General features: G+C 33.1%; 2 protein-coding genes and 1 long non-coding RNA gene across 3 annotated transcripts; 2 read left to right on the top strand and 1 right to left on the bottom strand.

Moving 5' to 3' along the window:
* Positions 1-5251: 5251 nt before the first annotated feature.
* LOC127839945 (uncharacterized) lies at positions 5252-10899 on the top strand. Its single transcript, XM_052368338.1, has 6 exons — positions 5252-5288; positions 6352-6515; positions 7386-7507; positions 7961-8115; positions 8543-8603; positions 10716-10899. Exons 1-6 carry the CDS (start codon positions 5252-5254, stop codon positions 10897-10899), a joined length of 723 nt encoding a protein of 240 aa, XP_052224298.1.
* A 742-nt stretch (positions 10900-11641) lies between these two features.
* On the top strand, positions 11642-12667 carry LOC127839375 (uncharacterized). Its single transcript, XM_052367754.1, has 2 exons — positions 11642-12001; positions 12330-12667. The coding sequence occupies exons 1-2, from the start codon at positions 11800-11802 to the stop codon at positions 12512-12514; spliced, it is 387 nt and encodes a 128-aa protein (XP_052223714.1). The 5' UTR covers positions 11642-11799; the 3' UTR covers positions 12515-12667.
* Positions 12668-13370: 703 nt separating this feature from the next.
* LOC127839386 (uncharacterized) lies at positions 13371-16676 on the bottom strand. Its single transcript, XR_008030317.1, has 3 exons — positions 16259-16676; positions 14664-14870; positions 13371-14505 (listed from the first exon to the last, which is right to left on the bottom strand). It is a non-coding gene; the product is annotated as an uncharacterized LOC127839386 (long non-coding RNA).
* Between the last annotated feature and the right edge of the window lie 5671 nt (positions 16677-22347).

Below are 22347 nucleotides of genomic sequence, written 5' to 3'. Positions count from 1 at the left end.
AATGCGTTTTAATTCCCTTTTATTATTGTTTAATTTGAGTTACAATGCTATGACGTTAAATTTTATTTACACTTGAATGTATTATGAATATTGCTGGGCCAAGTGTGAGGTTGAGCGCTCTATAACCAGGTTTAAACCCCCAATGCTTTGCATTGACCGTTCCAAGGCGGTGACCCCAGCTTTATTCATATTTTGTGTTTATGTTGGTTTGTATTGTGCTGTATTGTGCGGTTTTGTACTGTTTGGGCAATCGGTCACTTGCCTTAAATAAAGGACCAACTAATTGTTTTTAATGAAAATTCAATACTGCTCCAGCAGCTGGAGTTTCACTTCTTTATATTATATAAGGTATTAAAAACGTCAACTATGTGTATTCGGCGGAATAAGTCAGTAGGATAAAGCGTTTTTACTTCAGGACTCTGGCAGGACTCCAGGGGTCACTGGTTCGAAACCTGCTCCGGGCAATGTTCTTTTCCTTTTTTTAATTTTATTCTTGATTTTTTACTGAGGCTTTTACGATCCAATGTTTACATTTATCAATATAAAGCATTTAATGAATAAGTTAAAAAATGCCCAAATCTGTGAAAAGGCCCCTTTAAAGTTTAAACAAGATGAAATAAGTATTCTTTTACATATTTTTTTTTTAATTTTATCTATGGAAGAGCGCCATAAAATGTAGGTTATTTCAGCCAAGTAAAAATTGAGTCGGTTAAAAACAAAGTGTCATAAAATTCAAAAGAGTATCATTTAAGTTATATTTTAAACGTAGTTTTTATAGAAACACTATAAACAGCGAAATAAACAGATTTACCGTTTACTTTTTGAAATAAAAATAAAAAGGCAACATGCATCATTCGTATTTTCAGCAATAGATCACCTAATTTAGCCATAACATTGTTTTAATTTAAAAAATTGAAGGATGTGCATAAAAATTTCAACATATTGAACAATAAACATAGCATATATGGTATATTAAATCAAATTACGTTAGAAAAGAAATAAAAAGCGTCGCAAAAAGTATGCGATGTCGGCAGGATTCGAACCTGCGCGGGAGATCCCAAAAGATTTGCAGTCCATCGGCTAACCACTCGGCAACGACAACTTCACATTTGTACTAGCTTAAATTACATATCCATAAGTAAACAGATAAAAGGCTCGTCGATCTTTGAAGAAATCGCGAAATCGTATTTTTTCATATGATATTATGATCAAAGTCAATATTTATTGTGAAAATAAAGTATTCTAAAGGAATTACGTAAACATATATCAAAATTCGAAGTTTGAAAAAAAAATGCATCTCTCGGAAATAACCGATCATTGAAGATCGGCAATGATCGTAAAATAAATCGCGGGAAATCATTAGGGGTGCACTACCTTAAGTTTTTGCAAACGATACGAGAAAACGTGTAGTATCACCGGCGATGCGTTTTGTTAAGGTATCGATTAATTGTTCGGAAACAAATATTATACAAGGAGCACGAATCCTCTGAAAACTGATCGCAGAGGAACAACTTGACAGTGAATATTAACGTTCAACTATTTCGGATCAACATTCTTACAACGATGCCTATGTCAACCCTATAGTGCGTGATAGTTCATATCACATTTCATCAAATTTGGAGCATTAGCATCTTATATCTCGCGCAGAAACGAACAGTTACAAGTTCATCTTAAGTTTACTTTCTCTGTAACACTTATTTTTATATTTCGATAAATCAATAATATAAGAAAAGGAAAGAATAATAAGAGGTTATTTGGCAATAATATTTAATATAGAAAGGCAGACGGACGGACGAGCGGACGTAATGACCGTTGGACGGTAAGGCGGGCTTAAAGGAGGGCAAAATGACGGAGGGACGGACCGACGGACAGACAGACATAAGGAAAGCCAAACAAATAGGCGCTTAAACGTAAGGGTCTCAGGTCCGATCCTCCGGTCAGCCCTAACCAACTACATCTTTTAAAGCAACACGTGTTCTGCTAGAATAAATAATACGGAACTGTTTCGTTTTTCTTATTTAAAAAAAGAAATACTGATATAGGAACAATAAATCCCATTACGCTCTATCAGAATAAATATTTCAAGTGTTCAGTATAGAATTCAATGTAAATATTCGATCTCATCCGTTTATAGCTAATATTTATTTAATTTTACAATTACCTTTTTTCAAACTAGTACGAAAATAAAATGATAAAAATAGCGCACACGACGCGAATCGATGGGAACTTGCGAAAACACGCATTTGGTTCCATTAAAGATGATTGGATGCATGAAGGGTTTATTCAATTGAATTTATTGTTGTTCACCACTAATGGACTGCACAGGCTAATCTGGGACGACCCTATCCGCATAAACAAGATTTTCCCTAAGAAGAAACTTTCTTTAAACAAAAGATTTCTGAAAAGCGGAAAGTGTAGTCCCACGATTAGCCTGCACATATAATATTTCCCGTTTCTGACATGCATACTTGTATATTCATAGTATGAACATACATACTCATATAACCGACTTAGCTAATTAAATGTCATAACAGCCGTTTCGGTAGTTTGATAATTGTACTTAATTATTTATTGCAGTCAACACCTGCGTGGTTAGTAAGTGATAGCAATTGTTCAACTCCGTAGACATGGTGGCCGATTTTAAATATTCACGATAATTTGTTACTGTGGTGCTAATACAATTATGTCAATATCACACGTCTGTAATATTTGGCTGCGCATGCGTAAGCATAATATTTTAAATGTGACTACATAACTGTTTTATATTATTATTTCGTTGTTGTTTATGCCCAGTACGGTCGCCTCATAGAGAATACTAGGTTAGCGTTGAATACAGAGAAGTTTATGTTGCGAGGCTTAGAACGCCGGAAGCGCGAGCCTTGGCGAGCGCTTTCGGTGTTCGAGCCGAGCAACATAAACTTCTCTGTATTCAACGCTAATCCTAGTATTCTATTTATCCCATTTGATTTCTTCAACGTGACATTTAACATAAATAGATCTAATAACCTTAACAATAATTTTAATTCAGTCATAAAAGCGCTTAAAATCTAACAAATGTAACCATGCGTAGTGATATACGTGTATTTGTTCTGGTACGCAAAATAGTCTTTAAAAAATTCACACACAAACTGTAAAACAAGTAAAAATATCACCATATGCCTACATTCAATTTTACGCAGTATGCGAATTTTAACACATTACGACCGCGAAAAGAAGATTTTACTTTACTATAATTTATTTTATTTTCGAAAGAAAATGATCAAAATCCAATATGGCGGCGATTGCTCCTGACAAAATGCTGTCGATGTCAACATACATGTACACCATCGACGACCTAGTTCTGGCTACCATAACTTTAAATGTCGCTTTTTATGATTTTTGACTGGCGCGACTTTGTACAGGTCTGTCAATACTAAATAAACTGTACGCTGAAGTTTCTTTAGCTATCGAAGACCTTGACAATTTTGACAGACAATTGCAGCGACTGACACTTTATTTGACAAAATATACAGGGCAATACGTTTTCCGACTTCGGACGACGAATTTAAGGACGCGCAGAACGTGTTTTTATATAATGTTATGGGTATGCCGTGTGTGATCCGATGCATCAATGGCGCCCATGTTAAAATCATTTCCCCGTGAACAGGGAACAACAAAAGTACAAACAAAAATCAAAACACGTAAGAACTAGTATCTTACCTTTAATTATCCTTTAAAATCCATCTAATAATCCATTTAACTCAATAATTGACGATTTTGCATCTAGGGTCTATAATAATTATTTTAGCATAGTTAAATAAAGACCCTTATGCCATTCTATCACTTTATTCAAATGAGTTTATGAACGCGATAAACTTTCTTCTTCGTCACACGCTACGTCATGTACTCTACATTACTGCTGTTCAAATGAACCGGAGCAGTTTATCTAATAATAGCCGTTGGTAAACTCGGTTGCATTTGCAGATTTCTGCATACAAACATAATTATGTTTAAACTTGCACAATGTTTTATTTATCTATGGTAAATGCCCTTATTGTACGAGAAAATAATTTAATATATAAATACACAAAGAATGGAAAACATTCCAGTACACAACAGATAAATGAGTAGAAAATACCCGTGTACAAAATGGGACGTTCCCAATTCCAGTGTGGTGCTATTTTTACCATCTTATACTTTACACAACTCTATGCCTAACGTGAATTAAAAAGGAAAGCAAACATAGCAGATTATTCATGAACTGTTCGATATGTGTATGGCTTGTTGTACATTCTTAATATTTAAGTTAAATGTCAAAAGTATATGCTTTGGTTATAAACAATGCACATTACACGAAATAAGGAAAATGTGATCAATTGACAATTCTGATATGTCGACATACAGTACATGTAGAAAACATGTGAAATAAGTCGCGTTTATAATAAATCGTCAAATAAAATGGAGAAAATGACGCAATAAGTATGTCATTTTATGACGCCATCAATCAGCTGATTCATTATACGGATGGCGAAAAATTATGTCATATGACTAGATTTAAAGGTTGAAGGTCGTATAATTTTGAAGCTTAAGTTTTGTCGACTTTGTTTCTTATGAAAAATCATTCAGTGGTAAAGTAAATATAAATAAAAAAAATAACAAAACAAAAATCGTTTAATTTTATATTTTATTTCAACATTTCTTTTGGTGAATATGTCATATATATATTTTTCTGCAAAATATGCACATTTTCTTCTAATGGGTGACCTTAAAATTCGATCAATGAACCAAACAATATCGACCTAATTTTAACGCATATCGCATGACGTCATTTAAAAAGTAGTCCGTGCACGCGACAGGTATATTCCACAGTGTTGAATACACGCAAGTATATTTCACAACGTGTTATACCGTCAATGTCGCGGTGAAAATGGGATAAATTTTATTATTTGTCTTAACATTATTTTAGTTGTGCAATAATGATGTATTCGTACTTAGTTAGCTTCAGGTGTTTTGGATTTCCGAACCTTTCCACGATCATGGTGAGCTATTTTTTTATATAAATATATCATCCTTTAATAACTTCATTAAGCTTGTAATAAATAACACCTTACATATATGTAGCCAAATAAAGAATAACAACTATATACCCTTAGTAAGTCAATATATACTTAATGCATTTATCGTCATGAAATAACGTCTTTGATGACATGCGTATTTTTGATAGAATTTTGTTTTTTGTTTAATTCTTTATTTGCACATGATTTGTTTTACCATGTCTGCCAGCAATGCTCGTATCATTCAATACATACGTAAATGCAGCATTGATGTACGGAAGAAAATTTTTTAACAATTTAAGTTGTGAAAAACAAAAAATATTATGCTCAGTGAAATTATCCAAAATGGATATTAAACATATGAGCCGTGTTCTGGAAAAAGGGGGCTTAATGCATGTGCTTAAAGTGTCGTCCCAGATTAGCCTGTGCAGTCTGCACAGGCTAATCAGGGACGAAACATTTTGTTGAAAGTTGATTTTCGTTAGATGAGACTTTCTTTAAACGAAATCATAAACGCTGAATGCATAAAATGCATTTAACTCCCTTTTCACAGAGCGCGGCCCACATTTAATCATCCGATCACATGTGTATGCTTCACGTATATTCATTTTATTTACATGGTTTAATGATAGACTCTCTATACAAGGTCTATAAATAATAATCCAACTTTAACGCTATTATTGTGTTAATTTGGACTATTCGATGTTCTTAAAATGTAGTAATAGTGATTGTATAAATGTTTAAACAGAATCTGAACGGCGTTTTAAACTTCATTTTTCAGTCGCTCAAGACAACACAAAAGTTATGGCCCGCACACAATTGCTAATAGACCTAAACTGCTACACATGTCTTGTAATCAATAACAAGTTTTTAAATCTAAAATATTAGAAAGAACAATATGCTTCGTTTATTGGAACTAATTTATTTGGACTGGAATTGAGTAATCGTTTGGACATCTTAATGTTAAGCATATAATCATGAATATTAACTACTTTTTTCAGAAATACGCATTATGGATTTGTGTGTTTACGTCATTATTCACGACAACGGGGGCAGTGTTCGAGCCACTATGTAAGATACTTATGCCCCAAGTTATATAAATAAGTTTTCTTTTTAACATTTCTATCAATGCATCGATACAGCTTACCAAGACATGCTAACACATAAGCTTATACTGCGTGTCCGTTATGATCTGTTTCATGATAGTTGGATTTGTTTTGGAAAAAAAACAACAACACTTTTTGTATCTGCTTTGTTTAACCACATATTTAAAATTGAAACATACTTGTTTGAAACGTCCACTGTTCTTACTTTTTAGTGAACGTGGAAAGCTGTACACAGACCAAGCTTGTAATTTCGACCTTTGAAGCAGCCGACAACGGGCTTGTGTACATCCAGGGCCAGGGAGACGCCTGCAAGCATGTGACGTCATCAGGAATTGCGTTCTACGAATTCGACTTCGAGGAGTGTGGAATAAAATGGGTATGCCTTTAGTGTAAAGTTCTAAGTTACAATATGATCGGATTTACTGGGGATACGTGCAAAAACCGCGTATGTGTTCAAAAACAGTCATTGAAATGAATATTTGTAAGCAGAATAACTTCATTATATGCACACATTTGGGTAATAATCGACCAATTTTTGTGTTAGTTTCGTTATTGTTTTTTGTTTATCAATTAAAATTTCTAGTAAATTTAGTAATATGGTGATATATAGTAATATATAGTACATAGAGTAAAATTAGATTTTTGATCCACTCACATCACGTCCTGTTATGAAATGTGCATATGGACTTTCATCACAACGCAACACTATTACAAAACTTAATAGCGGAAGATATACTTAGTATACACGTTATTGCATTAATCAATCTCGCTTCTGGCGGTATTATCGAAAGCAGTCCAATTATGTATTGCACTGTAAACTATTATATCATGGTATAACCAATTAACTGCATTAGCTTTTGCAGTAATTGAACTCTCTAAATAAATTGTATGCGGCTGCCAGTCAAGCGGATGTCTTAAATAATCAAAGTGGCTTTAACTATGACCTGTATTGTAATTGTTAATTTGCATATCAAAGCCCGAGGCGTATGAAAATGGTCAGTCCATTTTTAAAGGAAATAAAGATATATATTCATTAAAAAAAAAATGTCCCTTTCCTTTTCGATTAAAATGCATCTTATATATGTATTCCAATAAATCAAAGTAACACGATTTATACAATTTTTTCATTAAGTTACGTTTTAACTGTGATTATTGACAATACATACTATTCTGTTTACGATCAAATCTTAAGCATTACTTCAGAACGTATATTTATAACATCGATACTTATTACTATTTTTTTAAGGAAATGTTGTTCCGAATCGTGGTTCAGAAAAGCAGAGGATACCAGACCGGAGCCGATAAAGTTATCCCCATTTTCTGCGTCGCCGATACAAGTGACCTTCTGGTTTCCAATAGCAACAAAGCGTGCGTCTTTGGTTACACAAACTTTCAATTAGAGATACATTACCGTACTACGAGCAACTATAAGTATCTGTTCAAAAGTACTATTGGTGCATTGCATGTGTCAACGTTGTTTGCACCAACTGACGTAATTCTCTATTTCAAAAAGTTTGGAGATTTTTATCAATTCTTACTTATCAGTAAAGGCAACTAATTTTTACCAGATTACAATACGTTTTAATGGCCATTTCATACACATCAATGGCTGATTTTTATATATAATTTGATTTATAATGAGAGTTAAAATGTTGTTTTTACATTATCAGTTTTTTTGGGACTCTCATGCCCTTAAATTAAACATTAAAAATAACATAATGTACATAAAGATGAAAACGACAGTTTGCCGATCAACGTCAAGCAAAACTGCTTCAAGATACTTCTGGCTTTTTTATTGTACCTTCATTATTTCCATAACAGAGACAAGCAGGATGATAGCAGCGTCAATATGACTGTTAAACCTTCGGCAGCCTTGAAGTTCTACAAGGTTGTATCGGATGAAGAAGTCAGTGGGACGGAGGTCAAACTTTCGGATGTCCTTATTATGACGTTGCAGCTTGGTGACGAGTGGACAGGTGCGTGCTAAATAATCGTATCCCATCAATGTACAAAATATCTTAACTAAAGGTCAGCTTTCCCAAATTTAATCATGTATTTTCATAGTTGGTGTACTGTAAATAAAAAATATTGTATAAGAACAAGAACATCTCTACTAATATAGTTTATTTACTTTCATCGTATGCTAAAAAAATACAACAGCAGTAAGATTTGTGCTGCGTGGATACAACATCCCAAAACATATCTCATTCTTGTGTGCTTCAGTCGATATTGGATGAAAGTAGTATAGACAACTTTTTATGTGGATGTTATAACTTAAAATAAATCTTTCACTGTGTTTGACAATTTTCTGTGAATACTGCCACTGGTTAAGTGTTGTATTTTCAAGGTTGCCTGAAGATGTAGTGTTACTGATGATATTTTTTTCTGCAATTATTCTTATAGGAGACTTTGATATCAAGGCCAGATATTGCATTGCATCTGAGATTGTCATCATCGACGAATTGTGAGTATATAACAATATTTTAATTTTAGCTGATTTGCCTACATATCAATTTTAAGTGTTATTGATTGTTTTTATTCAAATAAAATGTTGTTATATAAATACCATGCGCCGATATAGGATTTTAGATTAAAAAAAACACAACAAACTGTGCATAATATGTAATAGCGTACATTTGGCACATACAAACAACTAGAAGCAACCGACCTGTTAATTTCACTTTAAATAACAAAATGAAAATATACACGTGTTGTTAAATAAAAAATTAAGTCGCATCGCTTTTACAGTTACACTGTTTAGAATTACGCTCGACTAATTTAGGGAATTGCATAGGCTCGAGTCCAAATGTACAATATGCTCAACGTTGGCCCAAAATTGAAATATTACCGTCACACGCTTAAATCGGCTTCCACTAAACAATTGTTTCCTTGATAATGAGCTAATATTGTGAAAACTGACCACAATTGCTACAAATACTGTTTTTTTTCATAGAAACATTCGATTTTACAATTTATAATAATATTTTAAATTTATGTGAAGTTTTTTTTCCATTTTTAACAAAAGTAAAGGTGTAGATGTACTTCACTTACACACACATTGAAATTATAGAATGGGTTTAACAGGTTACAGCAAACCCTAAGAAAACAGATGTAAATTATGAGTAATCGATCTCTTGTTTGAATAGACGATCAGTCTTAGCGCCCGATGTACCGCATCTTGCTAACGAACGGGTGCAGTGCCCGACAGTGTATCTATAGTTCGCCTAAATATCAATGTGAATAGTACATTTAACACTTATTAAGAAATTATTAAGAAATGTGATGTCGATCATATGTCAGGTCAATTAGATACATTTTATATATCTCACTAGAGAGTGGACCGATACTAAATCAATATTTGTATCTTTTAATAGCTCTTTGTATGCGAAACAACATGGTGTGTTTGCAGTAGAATGTCCACCAACAAATAAGCTCATATTTAAAACAAGTATATAACTTCAAAGTCGGGATGATGTATGCTCTTCGTCAGCAAACACCCCAGGTAATGTCATCATTCCAGCCGATGTTTGCTGGAGACGGACGGACAGCCAAGCGCAAATGTTTCTCTTCAAGTGAGAGCATAAAAGCAAACACTCTACTGAACTCTACATCAAATTGACAATTTCTAAAAATATGAATGTTTAAGAGATTTCTTAAGCGGAACACTAATGACTCAAACTACAATAACACTACAGAACAAATGCAATTTTATTTAGCAAAGTATTTGGGCTAGAGTGTTTATATCGATGGGAATTCACAATAGATGGCGGATTTAATTAAGATCGAGCTTTACATGCCTACATCCTTTATTTCAATTGAGTTTGAGCAAATACCTTTACTGGCATAAAGACTTATACACTTGACGATATATCATTGATTTATATGTAATTTAACATTGCGAATAGTTACCTTACTCACTGTGTATGATAAACATTGTACATTTCTTTGTGTGACAGAAAACATCTGATATTTGATGTTTGCCATTTAATTTTTCTCGGAAGAAAGTTGTGTTCGCTATGGTGGAGATATAATATCCCCTTTGTTTGTTTTTGTAAAACTACAATAAAGTTGTCACCACAAAAGAAAAGGAGCAATTCAACGAATGTGATGAAATACATAAAATAATAATTCCAACTTATAAATAAGTTGAGGACAATGGGAGAGGGGAGGGACCGCTTTGTCTCCCCTCGCGAGAAGCCAAAGAACGTATTAAATACAGTTACATTCTGTGTGTTTAATGGTTAAAGTTTTATATAATGGCACTAGAGAAAAAAATGACGATAAATTCTGCATAATCTCTAACTACTTTCACGTATAAATTGTATGATAATGAAGAATCACAAATATCGAAAAAATACCTTACATGCTTTTTTTTTATATACTGAAATACATTCAGTATTTGGGTGGTATTTTCCAGTGGGTGGAAACTGGAGTACCCCACCTGTCTCCTGTGATAAAATTCAACCAAAATCACGCCGGATGTGTGAATTGAGTTCATAATATAAGGTTAGCACAGCAACATGTACAAATGTTTATCGCCTAGGCTTGTGGTAACCAAAATATGCCTCACTTTCAGTTGCGCCACTGACACGGACCTGTTTCCGAACTTCTCACGTTTCAAGCGCGGTTATCTCATGAGCGAGTTCGGGGCCTTCCGGTCCACCAACTTAGAGGGAGGAGCGATTGAGATGAACTTTACATGTGTGCTGCAAGTCTGTAAAGGCGACTGTGAAGAGGTAATCCAACTCACGAACATTTAAGAGCCGCTTCTGCTGCAGCCAATTTGAAAGAAAAGTACTAAACTGATGATTATCATGATAATTATGATGATGATGATGATGATGATGATGATGATGATGATGATGATGATGATGATGATGATGATGATGATGATGATGATGAAGATGAAGGTGATAATGTTGAAGATGAAGATGATGATGATGATGATGATGATGATGATGATGATGATGATGATGATGATGATGATGATGATGATGATGATTATGATGATGATGATGATTATGATGATGATGATGATGATGATGATTATAATGATTATGATGATTATGATGATGATGATGATTATGATGATTATGATGATTATGATGATTTTAATGATGATTATGATGATGATTATGATGATGATGAGCCTCGCTCTTGGAAAACGGGGCATAATGCATGTTCGTAAAGTATCGTCCCAGATTAGCCTTTGGTGTACGGCTAATTAGGGACGACTATTTCTGTTTAAGGGACGTCTGATCTAAGCAAAAACCAGTCTAGTCTGCGGCGGCACAGGCTTATTTGGGACAATACAATACGCACATGCATTAAGCCCGGTTTTCCCAGAGCGCTGCTTTTATATAATGTGTTAATTAAAAGTTCTGTTTGACATAAACCTATTATTTATGAAGTCCGTTAAATGGAATAATTTCTTCTGAAAAAGAAGATAACGATTTATACTGTGTATCTATTTTAACTGTTTATTGTAGAGAATAAGGGATATATTGGTTTCAGAAAGATTTAATACGGGAAGTCTTTCATTGGATTACGGGATTGACCTCTCCTGCCAGATAAAAAATCGTATGTAAGATAAAAAAGGATTTAAACTTGCAAAATAAAGATAATAACGTTTATTACCGTTTCTATCAAAGTCCAACTGCATGGGCTATGCCGGTTGGGGACGCAAGAAGCGAGATGTTACGCCTGTCAACGTGATAGGAGAAATCAATGCATCGAACAAAGTCCCGAGCAAGAAAGAAAGCGTGGGGTCCATTGGAAATGACATTGACAAAAGACAAACGGAGGATTTCGATATCGACGTCGGGGCTCGAGTTAAAATTGTGGAGAAATATTCCGAAATCCGTGAGTGATTTTTACTTTAAAAAAATACTAAATACCGTGTAAATGTACACTGGACAAAGTTAACTGTTTGATTATCAGTAGCATTGTTTCACCATTTTCAAAACTGTAAGTTATCTTTACAATATTAAACGACACTTTGATAAAGGCGCTTGAGAAATATTACAATGAGATAAAGGCATACTTTTTTCCTGACATGTGATGTGTATACTGTTTAAATCGACTTACCATAAACTCATGTAACTTACACGTTTTTAATAGAGCATGTCTTACTTTACATTATTGATTTTATCTATATTCTTTTATTACAAATTACAATCACTATATTCAGAAATCATCACAGAAGAAACGATGTGCATGAATGGAGCAGTACTCATCACCACTATCGTGTTTCTCAGCACGGGGGTAATTTGCTTAGCAGGGTCCACTTTCGTTTTCTACCGGAAATTCGCCAGTGCGCATGCTCAGGCGTTGTTAGGACAGCGACAAAGTGATCTTCCCGTTCGGAACGACTAGGCTCCTTACTATAGTATTCCATTCGACAAGAACATTTAAAGCTTTGTTTATAGACGTTGTCTGTTTTGCTTGTTCACGTCGGTATATTAATGGAGAACAAGAAAGCATGTAAACAAAAAAAATGATATATATTTTGTAACATTATAATGATAAATAAAAATGTTCATTTGTTTGAGAATATAAAGTTTATTTTAGGACAATTTTAAATAGTGATTTATACACAAACAAAAAAAAGATTTCTTTTTGATGTGCATGATACGTTTTTCATTTTTTAGCTGTCAACTTGCAATATGTTCCCCATTTCGACCACACTAGCTTTATAACGATATAAAATCTGACATGGATAGTTTTTTTACACATGTGATAAAGACTTTACATTCAGACCAACCTAATCAATAAGTTGGTTTGATAACGGGATTGCGAAGATTATAACTGTCATCGTGTAATAATTCGAAATATTGCTGAAAAGTCATGTACGATTAAAATCGCTGACGCACATGACATCTAGGGCGACAAAAGCTTTAGTGACCGATGGCACGCGACAGTTTATCGAATTGATTGGATGAAAATCGTCCAAATGTTCAAATGTCATGTGTCGGAGAGCTTTGCCTTTAATCACGTTGCGTTTATGCATGTTGATTATATTTTGTCTGCCTCAACAGTCGACTGTTGAAGTGGAAGTAAGGCTGAAACAGTTTCTGTATCGATCTTATCAACACGAGTATCTGACGCGACCCAAAAACCGCGTTAACAAGGTTTCGATTAAGCCATATAAGACAAGTATCAACGGCCCTGGCGGCAATTATTTTCAGCATAACGGAACTATTTTTAAAATCTTCTTTAATATCATAAGAGCAATTGACCTGATAACATTTTCATGATTATTAAAACCAAACATATGACTAACAGAGTGTTAACAATTTTCTCTATAGCCATGTACGAACAACACTCCGCCTATTTGAGGCAATGATTTTCAACCAACCGCAGCCATTTTCAATATCAACCGCGATCCAACTCTTGCAAATATTCAGACAAAGTTTCATAGAACTTGGGCAAAAGTTGATACTTGAAGAGTGTTGAGAAGGTTTCACTACAGTCATATAAGGAATACTTCTCTTTGGATCGAAACTATTGAAGCTGAATGGTTATTTGTTCTCGTGTATATGTTTACACGTCTGCATTTACTGCTTTAACTGAATTACATGTATGCATATCATATATATTTAATTGATACATTAATAATAATTCCATGTATTATTTATGACATTTGCTCAAATGCACGTCTAGAGTTACTAATGTTTGACACGGTCGTAAACATCGAAAATCAAACATCTTAATACATCAGGGAATGTGTTAAAATTTCACAGGAGTCATACTTAGGAACGTTGCTTCTACAATTCGGCTAATGGTAAGTGCTTCGAAATAATCCCACCTTATCTCCGTTTGAACAAGTAGTAGTCCTGTGTAAAACATATATGAGAACTGATACTTCGGATACGAAGCTAGCCATTTGTTTGGGATCATTGATAGGGTAACATATTATGTTCACGTGTTCCTGCAAAAGGTTTAATATACCATAACACAACCAACAACGGTCTAAATAATGACATGTCATCAACTTGATGATGATATATTTATCAACTAATTTAATTCAATGAATAACTTAATAACCTTAATGTATAAATACAGATGTTTTGCATTTACCGCAGTTTTAAAATGTTAAAGATGCCAGTAAAAGTTTACACGATGACATGTTATCATTTTTAATATTGTCTGAATTGTTTCCCTTGTTTCTTGTACAGAAATATTTTTGCCGCATGGTAATGTATCCTTAGTGTTTTTCTCCATCTGAAGCTTGATGTACTGTTCCTTTCCATCTTGTATGGCGTGGACGGAACAGAGGATTGATGGTTCAGTGACGAGAAAGTACGAAATAACTTCCGTGCCAGCTAATACGTTCATAAAACTGCGCACAAGGGATGTTGTGTCACCTGTGGATTGTTAGGTTAACCATTAGGTTAAAAATAAACTTAAACATAATTACCAGGAACATGTCCAAAGCTACAAACAGGTTGCAGTATGACTGAAACCTTTTCCAATATGAGATCTTAATATAAAATATATAATATAACTATTTATTTTAACTAACCTGCTACGACAATGGTGAAATCCTTTAAAACAGCATTTCTGTGATCTTTCAGTTTTGTTGCCAAAGAACCACCATACAGTTTGAAAACAATTCATAATATTCCCAATCTAATCTTCTTTCAAATTCAATTATTTGGTCATAAAGGTGTTCTAAATCTTTCTTCATTTGTATTGCTTTAGTGAAGACTTCTGACACATCAAAGACAATCTGAAAATAATACACAGTGAGGATACTGGTTAAGTTAAGCCTTTAGGAAATAACAAGTAAAGTATTGTAGTTAATATTTCACCGGTACACAAGTAAAATCGAAACAGAGAACTAAAACGTGGATGAACACTTATATCCTGCAAGCTTTCATTGAAACAGACAGTGCATTTCATAAATATAAAAGAGGAATTACATTGAAACCACAAGACAACAAAAATAATTATTTTAAGGCTTTGTGGGAAATCTTGGTTTGTCTTTTACAAACACCCCATATATGTCAAGCTGAAGTTGTGTTTAAATACTGATGATGAAATCTGATTTAAAAGAATTTGATTGCTGAAAGTTTTTAATTCAACTGTTGCTTGTTTAAAAAATATCAAAACGTCTGAACAAATATGAAATTCATTTTGTAAAGACATTTTTATAAATTAATGTCTTGCCTTAGAATTTTTATTTGTTTCCGATAACAAAATTGTCAAATATATAAACATCTTAGCCTGACAATACAATTATATTTGTTAAAAATATGTCATTTGCAATTATTGGTGCCTTATTCCATATCATCAACTTGTCTCTACCAAAAGTTGTTTTACCAAATAAAGACAGACACCTGACGTATGCTTTCCAGTCTGGTTTCCGTAAAGAATTCCCAACAGATACATGTTTGATGTACTTACCAGATTTCATTAAAAGCGATAAAAAATGTAATACTGTATGTATGTTACTACTGGACAAACAAACTACTTTCGATACAGACGATCATGCTAATCTCATGATGAACTTCAAGCTGCTGGCCTAGGACACGATATATTGGGTGGTTAAGGTCATACTTATTGACATAGCAGCAATTGGTTGATGTTTAAGGTAATTTTTCTGAAAAAAAAACCACAAGAATATTGTGTGGTTTTGTCAGCTATAAAAAAAAAACAAAAAAAAACATACAAGCAGTGTTTAAAGATAAGTTATTTTTGTAAGCAGATTATTCTGCATAATTGGTTTCAGAAGATCACATTTTGTAAGAAGATTTGCTGTGAGTTAGTCGGTGGTTAGTAAATAAACTTGTTTCGTTAGATTAAGGAAACACCGAGTTCATCTTAGTTGATTCAACGCTAAATTTTATGTCAAATGCAAGTCTCTATAAAACCTGCAATGGTGCATCAATGGCTTCTTCTTCGTCAGTAAACCATCTTTGTGTTACCATATATCAACCCTTGTACTTTAGCGGTATCGCATAGTTATAAATGAAACAGGTCTGATACTAATTAAATTCTCCAGCAAAAAGAGTACTCCCTCAGCAAAACAAATGATTATTAGTAATGTTCTTGATATAGCGTCATTTAAACTGGAATTTGCGGTTGAATGATTTAACATCTAAAGAATGCACAAACCTCATTCCTCATTGAATGTGTGGTTGAATGATTTAACACAATTCCTAAATCATGCACAGACCTCATTCCTCAGATTTTTTATCCACCTTTCTCCGAGGCCTTGTGTTGGTAACGAACAATTTTAATCACTTATGCGGTTACACGTTTCTGCTTGATGCTCGCTTCCGTTATCCTCTACTGATGTACTTCTACTTACAGATCACCTTCGTGCTTATTTGATAAAGTAGCCATTTTACGGTCACTCACTTCATTGCATTTTGTAATCACATATGCCACATTTGTCTAAAACAATAAACTCTAATGCGTGCAATAAAATAAAGTACAGAATTAGCACGATAATAAAACAAGTATCAATCAACATTAAATATTCATTTCAAAATAAATGTTTTTTCATGTGTAAGGCATCTAATGTCTTCAACGGATCGACAAATTAAACGATATAACATTGATATAATTGTATGAAAATAAAACACGCGTCTTCAAAGCCCAGATAGCGTTCCTGCTAATCAGAAGTAATTGATTACAGCTCTCTATCTATTCAGCTTGCAGTAAGGCTAATATGTACGGTGTGCCGTCAATATCCTTGAGATTGGAAAATATTTATAAAAATACAAACGAAACAATAAATCGGGGAAAGCTTTGTTCGATTACACCATGGTATAATTAGAATGATTCGATAGAACGACGATACAGCATTTATAATGAGACACGCCTTTGGTGTAATCCAATATAAAGGCATCGCATCATTTGCATCTTATCATCACTCTAAAGGTAGCGCACCCCTAATGGGCATATATCCAAATATAATTTAATTAATTATTTTCCTAATCAGCATCATTTCACTGAACTACATGCAAATTTGTAGGTAGGCTTTCCATGCTTAAAAAAAAATATACCGATTTTTTCAAAACCACCCTCACGCTCGGCTTTTGTCCAATTTGTATTCACCCCTGGGGTATATAAAAGTTTCATAATTCATTCAGATTTTCAAATATGGGCATGCAGTTGGTGTGTACAGATGCAGTAAACGTGTTTCAAATTTAAACAAGATGAAATAAGTATTCTTTTACAGACATTTATTTTTTACAATTTTTTATCTATGGAATAGCGCCATGAAATGTAAGTGATTTCAGCCAAGTAAAAATTGGGTCGGTTAAATACAAAGTGTAATAAAATTATAAATACTATCATTCAAGTTATATTTTAAACTTATTTTGTTATAGAAACACTATATACAGCAAAAATACCAAGAAATAGAAAGATTTACCGTTTACTTTTTGAAATAAAAATAAAAATGCAACATGCATCATTCGTATTTTCAGCAGTAATTCACCCAATTTAGCCATAACGTTGTTTTAATTTTAAAAATTGAAGGATGTTCTTACAATTTTCAACATATTTAACAATAAACATAGCTTATATGCTATATTAAATCAAATTACGTTAGAAAAGAAATAAAACGCGTCGCAAAAAGTATGCGATGTCGGCAGGATTCAAACCTGCGCTGGAAGATCCAAAAAGAGTTTTAGTCCATCGCCTTAACCACTCGGCCACGACAACTTCACATCAGTGCAACCTTAAATTAGATATCCATAAGTAAACAGGTAAAAAGGATCATCGATCTTTGAAGAAATCGCAAAATCGTATTTTTCAGATGATCATTGGATCAAAATCAATATTTATAATGAAAATAATGTATTCTAAATGAATTAGGTAAACACATGTCAAATTTCGAAGTTTGAAAAAAACAAAATGCATCTCTCGGAAATAACCGATCATTTAAGATCAGCAATGAACGTAAAATAAATCGCAGGAAATCATTAGAGGTGCCCTACCTTAAAACTTATTATCGTACCATCTCCACATCGTACCATCTCAACACCATTGCCAACATGCAATGGTCATCGTTTCATGTCGTTCTACTCGTATCGTATCACGCTACTGCTAGCGCATTTCTCTATGCTAGCTTTATGTATATTAGTTATTTTTTTCACCAGTTTTAAAATGGACGGATAGTATAACCTTTCACATGCAAATTAATGAAAACATTATAGTTAAAGTTGTATAAAAATATAAAATCGAATATTTCAGTGCTTAATATCATGACCGATACATCGTCCCAGGTTAATAGTAAATTAGTTTTTACTCGTTATTACAAAGTTGGACCTTCACAATTAATATGGACCGATGCTAAAAAACATCCGGTTAGTGCTCGTAACACTAATATGGTATTATCAAAACCATTTATTATATTTGAAAGGTATATTTCGGACCGGTTGTGTTACCAACTGACAAACCGGGACATTAAGCGGAATTTCCAGTGCACAGTAGGTTAAGCGAATATGTACGAACTCAGAAAAAAATGATTGCAAACGTGATTTTTAATTTAGTGAATATTATTAAATGAAATTAAGTGACGCTAAGCATAACATGACGTACAAAAATGCGATCGGAACCAAGATGGAATAGGCAATATTGGTTGGTGGACGCAAACAACGTTCTCCGCCTAATATTTGCTCCAATGGTCATTTCAACAATTTAAATACTCTTCGTATATTGAGATAAAAATGCGCTAAGAAGGCAACGAGCAAATTAGATTTTAAAACAATATAATTCTGTATCATTAAATTAAAGATACCGCTGTGTCATCACTTGCATGACTAACAAATTATAGTTGGTTTCGAACAATTAAATGTTGTATGTTTGAAATATTTTGAGCATCGGACTACGTAAACGAAAATGTTACTTTAAATAACTAAAAAACGTCATATATTGATTAAATCTTAAAGTAAATCTTAAAGACAAAAAGATGATTATCGAACATTTAAAGTTCAATCTTGACCTATGCTGGATGTCGCTGCTTTTATGGTATATATGGGAAATTCTTTTGTTTCGGTGTACAATCGCTTTTATCGAGTGGCGCAGAATGTAGAATATGGTATTCACTGGTATATATCAACACGCATTGTTAGGGGTTTTTCCGGTAAAATTGCTCTTATAGTGTGTCCAAAACTTTAAATTATTGACATGCAAAGCATATACTTCGATTGATAATTGAACGAGTATCATTTACAATCATATCGACTCTCAAGTTTAACCGCTGGACACGACTAAAGAATATATTTTATTTTAAACACCTTGTCCTTTAAAACATCGAATTAAGGTAGCGCACCTCTAATGATTTCCCGCGATTTATTTTACGTTCATTGCCGATCTTCAATGATCGGTTATTTCCGAGAGATGCATTTTATTTTTTTCAAACTTCGAATTGTATATGTGTTTACCTAATTCATTTAGAATACATCATTTTCACTATAAATATTGACTTCGATCCAGTTATCATCTGAAAAATACGATTTCGCGATTTCTTCAAAGATTGACGAGCCGTTTTACCTGCTTACTTATGGATATCTAATTTAAAGTTGCACTGAAGTGAAGTTGTCGTGGCAGAGTGGTTAAGGCGATGGACTTGAAATCTTTTGGGATCTTCCCGCACAGGCTCGAATCCTGCCGACATCTCATTCTTTTTGCGACGCGTTTTATTTCTTTTCTTACGTTATTTGATTTAATATAGCATATAAGCTATGTTTATTGTTAAATATGTTGAAAAATGGATGCACAACCTTCAATTTATAAAATTAAAACAACGTTATGGCTAAATTGGGTAATTTACTGCTGAAAATACGAATGATGCATGTTGCATTTTTATTTTTATTTCAAAAAGTAAACGGTAAATCTGTCTATTTCTTGGTATTTTTGCTGTATATAGTGTTTCTATAAAAACTCAGTTTAAAATATAACTTAAATGATACTATTTTGAATTTTATGACACTTTGTTTTTAACCAACCCATTTTTACTTGGCTGAAATCACTTACATTTCATGTCGCTATTCCATAGATTAAAATTTGTAAAAAATAAATGTCTGTAAAAGAATACTTATTTCATCTTGTTTAAACTTTAAACATCTTTACTGCATCTGTACACACCAACTGCATGCCCATATTTGAAAATTTGAATGAAATATGGAACTTTTATATACCCAAGGGGTGAAAATAAACTGGACAAAAGCCGAACGTGAGGGTGGTTTTGAAAAAAATCAGTATATTTTTTTTTAAAAGCATGGAAAGCCTACCTACAAATTTGCATGTAGTTCAGTGAAATGATGATGATTATGAAAATAATTAATTAATTTATATTCGGATATGTGCCCATTAGGGGTGCGCTACCTTAAATTAAAAGATCTTACAGTTTGCATATACTATGTCATGCGACTTAAACATTAATACATTTGCGTAGCTGTATCCGATACGTAATGATAAATAAGTCGACTTTTATCAATCTCTGTGTAAACATTATACGTTAAGTTTCATCTCAAGAGGACCATTCAGCATTTGGTAAATACATGTCGGTCATGTGTTCTGATTAGATAATTGCATAAATGTAATAATTTTATTATTTTGTATAACAAATATGAATATGTTTAACATTTTACATATCTGTTCTTTACGCTACCTTAAAAACCGTTTAAACACTTACTATTACCATAAACATACCACATAATTACTTAATTCCAGCAGAAGACTCCAAACCAAAAATTGCATTTCATACTATCTATTATGAAACCTACCCAACGATCTACATTCCTACAAAACTATCGTCCTATCTTAGCTGAGAACCTGCCTTCTACTTACATTCGTAACTACATTTGTCATTCAAGCCATCCTCCATTGATATGCATTTGTTTCTGGTGACTGCGAAGTTATAACACTTATATAAATGTGAAGTTTGACAACATGAACGAACCTCCTGAACATGCAATCAATGACGGGAACTGTACAATAATATGTTAGGAAGTCGTAAATGAAAGTAATAATGTACACCATTTCATTAATATGATAAGATGGCCATAACACTAGTATGTAACCTCAATATGGTAAAGTCATGGTTGCATCGAAATAGAATGGTGTTTATTATTAAGTAACAAATATCTCACAAAATTCCAAAAGTCTTGGAAAATGATTACAGGACAGCTCCCGATTTAATTTCACACCTTCCATTGGCAATTTGTCATAAGGTTAAAGAATTTAATGTATGTTTCATTATCGAATTTTTGTGACAAGAATTAAACAATAGTTTTTACGGATCCTTAAAAAACATAAATGTAATTATTACAGTTTTGCAAAAATTGCTTCGTCAACTTCAGCACACTGTCGTCAAGATTAAAGTGATATTATGGGCATCTAACAGTTTATAAGTGTCTATCGCAACCGTTGTATGTGTGGTGTTTTCATTTCAAATACACTTATATTTGTTAATGCAGCAACAACATACTAAAACAATATCCCGTAAAGAGAAAAATAATGCATGTACAATGTGAACCTAAATATAGTTTTAGTGCAGATCGTTTATACGACACAAAGACACCATTTTGTTTGACGGATCATTTCGGCTTACAGGACTGGGTGGGTCACGTAAAATTTATAATATAAAATATATTTTTATGAACAACTGGTAGCAAGATGAATTGCAGATAATTGGTCAGTAACCACATTTTAACTTACTCTTTTAACCTGTTAATTCTTGCCAGCTCAATTCAACAGAGAAAAATGCCCAAAATATCACTTTAACAGCATTTTGTGTATAGATTAAAAGTTGTGTATAGCGAGGGCAGAGAAATCATGCATTATGCGTTTACGTAAAGTAAACACCACTGTGCATCAAATAGAATTTTCGAAAAGACCCATTTAACATATACATAAATAACTGTGAAGGTATTAATTGTAAATTCAAATTTATATATTTGCAGCATGCATATAACACTACTGTATCTGTTAAAAACGTTTAACGGATTCTAAACATGTTTTTGAATGTATTATTTATGATATGTTATTCATCACTAGTATTGTTATGTTAAAAACAAATGAGTACAATGTTTTGTTATAATGTTTAATCCTGTGTCAATGATCTTTATATGTATATATTAATCCCTTTGATGTATAAAAACATCTATATACATGTATATAACCAAACCATGTAATTGTTACTTTATTGGTATACATTTTTAATGTATTCGGAATTGCAATTTTCC

Source organism: Dreissena polymorpha, chromosome 7 (genome assembly GCF_020536995.1).
Source record: "Dreissena polymorpha isolate Duluth1 chromosome 7, UMN_Dpol_1.0, whole genome shotgun sequence".
NCBI classification, from domain to species: Eukaryota; Metazoa; Mollusca; class Bivalvia; order Myida; family Dreissenidae; genus Dreissena; species Dreissena polymorpha.
The sequence above is the reverse complement of the archived record's forward strand: the minus strand, read 5'-3'. Positions and strand labels throughout refer to the sequence as shown.